This window comes from Blennius ocellaris (assembly GCF_963422515.1).
Source record: "Blennius ocellaris genome assembly, chromosome: 1".
NCBI lineage: Eukaryota > Metazoa > Chordata > Actinopteri > Blenniiformes > Blenniidae > Blennius > Blennius ocellaris.
The window spans coordinates 33,017,616-33,027,927 of record NC_137650.1 but is presented as its reverse complement, the minus strand read 5'-3'; the positions used below and the strand labels follow the sequence as shown (position 1 = coordinate 33,027,927).

Sequence of the window (10,312 nt, the reverse complement as noted above, 5' to 3'; positions counted from 1 at the left end):
AAAAAACAAACACAGTCTTTTATTAAAGAGTTCAGCTAAAAGGTAAGATTAGTGATTTATTTTTTTCCCCCCTCATCTCAAGGATTTTAATGTGAGTTTTGGCTGCTTGCTGGAGAAAAGCTGTTTTATTTTCAGTCTGGTTGGAGGTTTTAACACTGAATGTTCTTAACAGGGGGGGAACAGATGACATCCAGGGTGGGGGGTCCTTCAAGATCCAGCCGCTCCCGAGCGTCACTGAGGGGGGGTCTGATTATGATGCGCCGAGGGCTCACAGATGGTTACAGCGCCTTGCAAAAGTATTTACCCCCTTTGGCTTTTTTGCCTCCTTTGTTACATCACGATATGCCAGAAATACGGTGGCCCAACAAAGTGCTGACATGAGGGGGTGAATAGTTATACACACTGACATTCTCTGTTATTTGGTCCAGCTCGTCACAATAAGGGGGGTCATATCTTTAAAGTTTAAGGTATGTTCTGAAAATTAAAGGATGATAACCTCTCAAATGATCAATTTAATTCAGGTTGTGAAGCAACATGACGGATGAAAGGGGCAGAATACATATATGTCGTTTCACAGGAAACGTGACTAACTAAACAATTAAAGAAATGTTGACAGAGCCAAGAAAGAAAATTGTGATTCCTTTTGAAACCTGTAGACATAAAACATTACAACTACTGACTATCTCTATATGGTGGCGTAAATAACATATAAAAGGTCACATGACCAACCAAGCTACTTATCGTCAGGAAAATACAGTATCTCATTTTGTTTGGCTCATTTGTTTTGTCATTTTGTTTTTCTCCTCTCTATTTTCTCTTTATGTTCCATCTGTTAAAGCAGATGTGGGGGGGGGGGGGGGGGGGGGGGGGGGGGTGATATCTTCAAAGTTTAAGGCATGTTCTGAAAATTAAATGATGAAAACCCTCAAATGATCAATTTTTAATTCCAGGTTGTGAGGCAACATGACGGATGAAAGGTGGAGAACACAGTCGTTTCTCAACACAGGAAACGTGACTAACTAAACAATTAAAGAACTGTTGACAGAGCCAAGAAAGAAAACTGTGATTCTTTTTGAAACCTGTAGACATGTCCACATAGAGCCATCAACCAAAACATTATAACTACTGACTATAACACATAAAAAGTCACATGACCAGCTAAGCTACTTATCGTCAGGAAAATACAGTATCTCATTTTGTTTGGCTCATTTGTTTTGTCATTTTGTTTTTCCCCTCTCTAATTTCTCTTTACGTTCCGTCTGTTAAAAGCAGATGTTGCTGATCGTCCCACACCAGCAGGATCACAGACTCTCTGGGTAAAGGACGTCAAATTAGCGTCACCAAACGACTGAGTTGATTTTTGTTGTGATTATCTGCGAGTCTTTTTTTTTTCTTTCTTTCTCTCAGACAGTCTATAACATGATTTCTCTCTCTCGCTGTGCTGACAAACTAAACTGGTTGTGTGAGAGGGAAGTCTGTCCAGTTAGAAACTGATCGACTCATCGCGGCTAAAAAATGACAAGAACACGAATGGCGGCCTCCAGTCCAATATTCTAAGACGTAATAACGATCCATCTGTCCCTTCACTCACATTCTTAACGTTTATAACGTATTATGGACCTTTTTCTCAACAACCGACATAGCGCCTCGTGGGGAAAAGTCACTTCCTGTTTGTGCCGCTCTCATTGAAAACGGACCGTATTTTTTTTCATCAGCGCATCATATTAATAGTAAACACATATCAGAATGTTAACATATCATTTCAAAGTCTATAATCATGCCTCTAATAAATACATCAAATAATTTAGCACACTAGGTGAGACTTCTTAATCACGATGTTATGCACATCATATGTGGTAGCTAGCGGTTAGCTCGCTAAGCTATGTCTTTTCTTACCTTGAAAACGATGGATATACTCTTCATGAAGAAGTTATAACCCATTTTTCAAGTTTATTGTTTGTGAATTGAATGAAAAAGCTGGCAAGTCAAGGGAGCGCCGATGAAAAACATACGCTCCATTTCAATGAGAGCGCCACAAACAGGAAGTGACTTTTCCCCACGAGGCGCCATTTCCGGTTGTGGTGAAAAGGTCCATTCTCTGCATGTGCGTGTAGTTTCATTACAAACGCAAGCAACGGCGCCAACTCGTAGCCTGGCATGCTAACTACACCGTCTCCAGAACACCGCCGTGTGAATGTGAAACTTTTCTGAAACTGAAAAAACAAAAGCGATGAGTGTTACCGTCAAATGTTGTCATTATAAACAAGTCCTGATATTCCTGCTCCGTCGGCTGAACGCTCAGTCGCGAGTGTCGGTTTTGTGCCCCAGGGCTGAACTTGAACGTCTTTTAACACGCAGACATTTTGTTTCCTTCTCCAGTTATTCATTTGGGAGCTCACCACCCCCCCCCCCCCCCCCCCCCCCCTCCACCCCACCCCCGATACCGCCACAGTTGCTCTCCTGCTTTTAATCTGCCCCAAAGACGCCACGGGTCGTCTATCAATCCCAAAAACAAGTCAGAGATGTACGGAGGCGGTGAGGCGGAACGTCTGATTTAACGCCTCCTCTGTCGCAGAGAAAAGGCCTAAATTACTGAAGTGACTCGGCACCGAATGAGCCGCTCACAATAGCCGCCGCAAACCAGAGAGGTGGAGTGTGAGTCAGATATTCAGGAATTTCCAATTGTTTGTGTTGAAGCAACCGCTTTGATTCAACAATAACACAGAATCGTGAAGGAAACAAAGAGCGGGGAGGCAAAATGTGAGCAGTCCGACGCTGTGGGATTTTTCTGTGCATCATTAGTACTGCTCAGGCTGGTTTAATCTAGAAAATCATGTTATGGTCTAGATAGTACTGCTCAGGCTGGTTTAATCTAGAAAATCATGTTACTGTCAAGATAGTACTGCTCAGGCTGGTTAAATCTAGAAAATCATGTTGTCTAGATAGTACTGCTCAGGCTGGTTTAATCTAGAAAATCATGTTACTGTCTAGATAGTACTGCTCAGGCTAGTTTAATCTAGAAAATCATGTTACTGTCAAGATAGTACTACTCAGGCTGGTTTAATCTAGAAAATCATGTTACTGTCTAGATAGTACTGCTCAGGCTGGTTTAATCTAGAGAATCATGTTACTGTCTAGATAGTACTGCTCAGGCTGGTTTAATCTAGAAAAGCATGTTACTATCTAGATAGTACTGCTCAGGCTGGTTTAATCGAGAAAACCATGTTACTGTCAAGATAGTACTGCTCAGGCTGGTTTAATCTAGAAAATCCTGTTACTGTCTAGATAGTACTGCTCAGGCTGGTTTAATCTAGAAAATCATGTTACTGTCTAGATAGAACTGCTCAGGCTGGTTTAATCGAGAAAATCATGTTACTGTCTAGATAGTACTGCTCAGGCTGGTTTAATCTCATAACAGTTGGAAAATATCTGGATCAGTGCGATTACTGTAAAAAAAGGGAGTTTTTCCTTTTCACAGTCGTAAATAAACCTGCTTGCTCATGTAGATATGTTGGGTTTTTCTATTCTCTCTGTTAAAAGCAGCTAGAAATGACTGTGTTGTATCTAAAATAAAAAAAAGTTTTTTTTAATAAAAACAAAAGATCTTGCAAAGTTTCATCTCAGATTGTAGATCTGGAGTCGTGGCACCCGTTACCACCCCCCTCCCCCGGCTTGGAAGAAACCACTTTGAAATCAGAGCTTCCCATCAAAACACATTCCAGCCGGCCTTCGTCCACACCTCCCAGGCCGGTGCTCTTATTTTGTCAAATAACAGCGGCTGAACGTGGAGGGAGGCTCGGGACCGTCGCAGCAATTAGGGCGTGATCGGGAACAAAAGCAGCAAAGAAATATGCAGGCGGGAAATCGCCTCCTGTTACGGCGAAGGGAGTTCAGATCGCGGTTCGATTTACAACAGCAGGAGAGGAAAAGCACCGGCTCTGAGCGCACAATGAGAAAAGACACGAACCGCTATCTGAACACGAGAAGTCAGTGGAAGAAAGATTTACTAAACCACTATTACTAATACTTGAAAGGACAGACGCCGAGCATTTTCAAAAAGTTCCACCTTGGGAGCCATTCTGAAAAAGGGCGCGTAAACGAACGCCCAAAACACTACGAAAGTTTTCCGCTTTCGCTTGAAAGCCCGGGCCTGAAAGCGTCGACTCAGCCGGTGAAGAGTTTGGCTTCTGTCGTTTCCATGGAAACTAACAGTGCTTTCAACACTTTGCTGCGTAACCGTGGGGCGTCAGTTTAAAGGGTGTTTTAAACAAATCGATGCCCACCCGTACGGGTGTCTCACGATGAGCTACAGGATAAAATTCCTCAGATTTAACGCAAAGAAATACAACTTTATTGTGAATATGTTCAGAATAAATGTCCTCCACTCTCTTGGAGACAATGAGCAGGAAGTGCTGGCCTTTCTAATGACGGAGTGTTTGATTGGCGCCTCCACTCGGTCCCGGCTCTCCGGATGGTTTTACCGCCCGGCTCCTCGGCTTTGTTTCTTTCTCATGCTAATTCGGCCGGGAGCCGAACGGAGAGGCCAAACCGTGCTGAGCTCAGCAGAATCGCCACGACGCCCCGTTGAGGGAACCTCAGGGAATCTAAAAGCATCGATTCTGGATCGGCTTCTGAGAGATATTCTCCGAGGACTCCGACACGTTTCCAGTTCAGAAAAACACAACAGAAGCCACACAGCGTGGGTTCGTGTTTAGTAAACAATTTACACGACGTTTCACGTGAAAAAAAAACAACAAAACGCAGCATTCTTGTGGTTTTGTTTAAGGGAAGTTTGGCGTTTACACGGCAACGGCAGAAAACGACATCGTCGGCACGTTGGGCCACAAAAAGAACGATACGCTATAAAGAAACTTTATAAATAAACATTCCGGGTCGACGGTTTTAAAAGAGGCCGCCGAGCATCCGGAACATCACCCACGCTCTTCCTTCTCTTGATGTCATCACTCCCTCAGTGACTCACTACCCCTCCTCATGGTTTAAAGTGGTATTACAACACATGACGAGCCAGGGTTTTCTTTGACTCTTTCAGAAAACTATCGAGATATTTGTTTGTTTTTTTAAACTGCACATTACACCTTTAAGGAAACCGGGGCTGCAACTAACGATTATTTTGGTAATCGATTAATCTAGCGATTATTTTTACGATTAATTGATTAATCGCTCGACTGTGAAAGGTGTATGAAAATGTTTATTTTTTCAAATTTTTTTAACCACATAAAGCTAAAGTGGCGCCGCTTGAGGAAGTGTTGATGGAATAAACTTAAAGTGAATGTTTGTAGGAGGCTCTTGGTGCTCTGCTTTCTGATTGGATGAGAGACAGACAGATATTTATGAAATATATAAATGTACAAATCACTACATAACCTGACTTTAAAAACAAAGAAGGTTTTCATCAAAAAAACTCAATTGTCATGTCATTTTTCCTCTCGTCCTCTTTCCTTGAGTCTGTGTTTATAGAAAACGATTAATCGATTACTAAAATAGTTGTCAACTATTTCAATAATCGATTAGTTGTTGATTAATCGATTAGTTGTTTCAACCCTAAAGGAAACAATACTCAATTATAGTGAAAAACAAACTGGAGCAGGGATTGAGTGTGGTAATTTCAAAATAAATAAATCTCAACACAAAACTTTCCTTGATGCTTCAGACAAAACTGCAGCAGCTAAAGAGAAATTCAGGTTGCTGAACATGTAGCCACCAGCTAATGCTAAACACATGTAAGTTAATTTATTGATTCATTCATCTTCCACAATCAGCTTCAATCTAAAAATATTACTTCACGTATCAAAAAAACATTTTCATCAACTCCTTCCACAAAAAACCCCAAAACATTTTCTTTTTAATTATTTCCTGTTGGGAGTTTCAACCAGATGGTCTGATGCACAAACAATATTCAGATTTGTCAACATTTCAATCCAAGAATTAATGAATGTTTTTCAGCTTCAGCCTGGAGGAAGACGAGGTTTGGTTGTGAGACACACAGGAACCTCACAGTGATCGTTTTTTGATATGCAGCTTCAATCAACACAAAGAAACTGTGGTTCAAAACCTGTGGGGATGACAACAACAACAACAACAACAACAACAACAACAACCTGCAGCAGGACCAGGCTGGGAAGTGAGGTCTGAAGGTCTCGACCTGGATCTGATCAATCTGAACCTGGATCTGATAAATCTGACCCTGGATCTGAAAATCTGAACCTGGCTGCGATCTAGATTCTGTAGCGGGCTGATCCAGGCTCAGTGGCCGGGTCAGGCCCGTTCTCCGCCGCCCACATCCCTCCTGGCGCCCCCGCTGCAGGTGCCTGGAGCTGCGGGTGGAGTGTTTTTCGAACACCGTGGGAACACACACACACGCACACACACGCACACATAGTTACTCACAGTGATTGTCACTTCGTGCTTCTTCAGACGATACTTCAGACTCTTCATCTTCAAACTTCGCGTCCTTCGGCGGAGTCGCTCCACAAAACAAGCGCACAAACTTTCCCCAGACTTCAGACGAAGTAGCGAAAAGGTTGATTTTCCTCCAGAAAGTTCAAATGAAGTTAAAAAAAAAACTAAATAATAGAAAAAAAAAAAAGTTCCGTCTCCTTTTTTTTTCCCTCACGGAGCGAGTTTCACCTGACGCCTCCAACCGCAAACTGCCTCGCGCTCTGACTGGCGGCCCCGGCGGACCAATCAGAACGCAGCACGCCTCGTGGTGGCAGGCGGCCCGGGCCAATTGGCGCGCGCGAGGGGCGGGACTTCCGCGGCCAGCAGCCGTTGGGAGAAGCTGGAGACGTCCTGGGACGAAGGTGGAAAACAACGTCGTGACGTCACGCTCACCTGAAAACGCTGTAAAATCACGTCGTAACGTCAAACTTACCTGAATCACCTGGAAGAAAGAGCGAAATATAACGAAAACCATCAATTACCAACAATTTAATACGGAGTAATATTAAAATAAAAAAGAATAAATATTAAATTAAATTAAATTAAATTAAATTAAATTAAATTAAATTAAATTAAATTAAATTAAATTAAATTAAATTAAATTAAATTAAATTAAATTAAATTAAATTAAATTCTTTTTTAAAGGTTGATTCCAACATGGGGTCAACATGAGGACAAGAGTATTCAAATAATCAAAACGACACTCGAGGTGAAATAAACACTGAAAGTGACGAGTTATTAAACTGTTCAAGTAAAAGTACAGCTTGAAAACTTTCCTCAAACACTACTGAGAGCACTAGTTACATTTTAACCACGTTGCCCATTGGCATTGTATTATGTAATGCACCGTGTCTGTCTGAAATTAAACAAATTATATTGTGTGTAAACCAGGTGTGTCAAACAGTTCAGGGTCAACAAACTGGCCTAAATCTTTGTAAGTGGGCCGGAACAATAAAATAGTGCCAGAACCACGTTTAAATTTTAAACTTTATTTAACTTTAACTTAATTGTTTTTGTGGCGGAGACTATACATAATAGAAAAGGCGACATTATTTCACAATTTCTTCAGAAAATGACTACAATCTGAACAAAATCCCATTTTTATGAATCCCTCTGGTGCAAAAACAAACAAAAAACATTTGAAATGTACCAGAAAGACTCTTGTACCTTCTGCGTTATGAGTGTTTTTACACCCTGACAGGATGATCAGCTCTCATGGCAGCACCGAGGTCTCAGGGTTCAGTGAAGTGTGGAATGAAAGAGGGCAGCATAGATTTATTTATAGAGCACCATTGAAACACAGTGCTTTTCAAATAAATAAAAAAAAAAAAAATACATAAAAGACTTACAAAGAAATATATTAATAAAAGAAATACATTAAAGCTTTAGAAAAAAATTCACAAAAATAAATAACAGAGTAAAAATAAAGAGTTTTTTTGTTGTGTGGATGAATTCATAAAGATTGGTTCACATTAAATAATTTGTGTTTCAAAAAAAAAATTGGCGTGAACATTTTTCACTTCAATAACGAGATGTATTTACGAAAAGTTAAATTTTGTGATTTTTTTCTTTCTTATTTGAGCCCAGAAATTAACAGCATCACAGTCAAAGCGTGAACTTTCTGATGTCTCCATTCAAGTCAATAAGTAAATAAATAATAATGAAACATTATTCTTTACTCACTGTGTCCTGCTGTGTTTTTATATGGGTGAAACATTAACCTGGCCTCTTCTTCAGGCGTCTCCATGGTGACGTCCGTCGCCGTGGAGACGGCTGTTCTGAAGCTCAGAGGGAAAATACTATACTAGAGACATTATTTTCCTTTTGTTAAAAACATCAAATGAAAAAAAAACAAAAAACATTTAACCTGTAAAATGAGGATAAAAGAAATAAACTAACATATACCACTTTCCTTATGAAATGTCTGAATAGTATTCTTCTTGCATTTATGAAATTAAAGAAAAAAAGTCATATTGCCAATTACTAATATTACAAATAATGAAAAAAAAAGACATGGTGAGGCCGACTGAGGAAGCTTTTAGGCAACAATATAAACTTTTCCACACTCACTCCGTCTCTCACTTCTATTTTTTTCACTCACTTTAAAAACAATTATTATTATAAAAAAAAAAAAAAAAATTCAAGTTGGTAGAAGATGGTGTGAAAAGCTTTTCTGTTCTGGTCAGACTTTGTGAGCATTCACTTTAAATAGAAAAAGAGAAATTGCATATAATTTAGCTTTTTTAATCACACACGCTCACACACACACACACACACACACACACACACACACACACACACACACACACACACACACAGTCTTCAGCTCAGAGAGGACACAAACACCGCAGAGGTCGTGTAAAAACTTTGTTTTTTTTTTGTGTTTTTTTAAACAAGTCAATACAAACACACAAAATACAAAAAAGAGTGACGTGGTTGAAATTTCACCAGAAGGCAGACGAACACTAATAAATACACACATGCAACATAAGAAGTGTGTGTGGGAACACACAGGAACACACACACACACACACACACACAGAGAGAGAGCTGCTGGTGGGAGAGGACCACACACAAACTCTTCTCTGATGGAGAAACCTCCTCGTCTTCCTCCTCCTCTTCCTCCCCGCCCGCAGGATGATGATGATGATGATGATAATGTGTGTGTGTTGGACTGCAGCTATGGCGTCAATTTAGTGGCAAAAACACAAGCGTGTAAAAAACTGTAATCGAGCGCAGTCGAGACTACTTCCTGTGCGTTCGTAGCGATGTTGAGTTTGGCACTTTGGGGGCGGGGCTTCGTGACCACGCCTCCTTTCCGATTCGCCACTTTTTCCCCGGTTATATAATTAATGACAAACTGTCAATAGAACTAATGATCTGGGTTTCACTACAGATTTTCATTTCCAGAGATCAGTTGAGCTGGCACGGTAAAAAAAAACAAAAAAACGTAAGCCACGCGACTGTTTGAGCGTTCGCATGTCGGAGGGCGGAGTTACGTGATGCACCCGAACGCATCACTCAAAGCCACCCGCTCCTGCAGTTACAACCAGACCAAAATGGCGACTCAAGACAAAAGTGGAGTCGACTGGCGGTAAGAGCCGACATCCTGGCTTTCTACATGGACATTTGGTGCCGACGCTGCGTGTTGCATTCGAGTGCGCTCAGAAATATGAACTCTTTCCAACGCGCTCTTTTCACTTTGGGTGTGGACAGTGGCTGATTCAGCCTAAATAGCTATTTATATCACTGCGTTGTTGTTGTTGTTGTTTGGGTGGTAAAGAGCTGCTACCTCAACGTGTATATACGATATGAGTAATCTATTGTTAGAGAAAACTAATTATTGTGATGAATTATACTTGAGCCACTGAAATGCACTTTAAAGAATGTCATGTATATTTATATTACATCAAATTTCAAAATTATATTTTACACTGCTTAATGAATTCAACATCAGCATGATTATTTAGGCTAAATGATTGATTTAGAAATTTGACTGAAATAGTTTGTATTTTAAAGTAAATGTATTTAATATATTGGATACTTGTTGAATTTACTATAATTGTGATGCCAGATTTCTGTAACGTTGTTGATTGAAGTGTGTATTATATTTTGTATAGCTACACTGGTGTTTGTTTGTTTAAGGTTTTTCCACCTGCATAAAATAAACGAGGGAAAGAAATTAAAAGCCTCATCATCCTCACAAAAGACCCCCCCCCCCCCCCCCATCCACAACAGACTGTTCACGCTTCTGCCCCCAGGCCGGAGGTACAGAAGCTTGAAATGTAAAACGAATGGACTCAAAAACTCTTTCTTCCCCGTCGCCATCAGACTCCTGAACAGCTTCTGACAT

General features: G+C 40.6%; 1 protein-coding gene across 1 annotated transcript in view; it reads right to left on the bottom strand.

Annotated features, from left to right (window-relative positions):
- uacab (uveal autoantigen with coiled-coil domains and ankyrin repeats b) overlaps positions 1-6,561 on the bottom strand; it is a 52,096-nt gene extending 45,535 nt beyond the window's left edge. Inside the window, exon 1 of the mRNA XM_080515525.1 lies at positions 6,409-6,561. Coding sequence (XP_080371651.1) covers positions 6,409-6,456 — 48 coding nt within the window. The 5' untranslated portion in view covers positions 6,457-6,561. The remainder of the gene's footprint in view (positions 1-6,408) is intronic.
- Between the last annotated feature and the right edge of the window lie 3,751 nt (positions 6,562-10,312).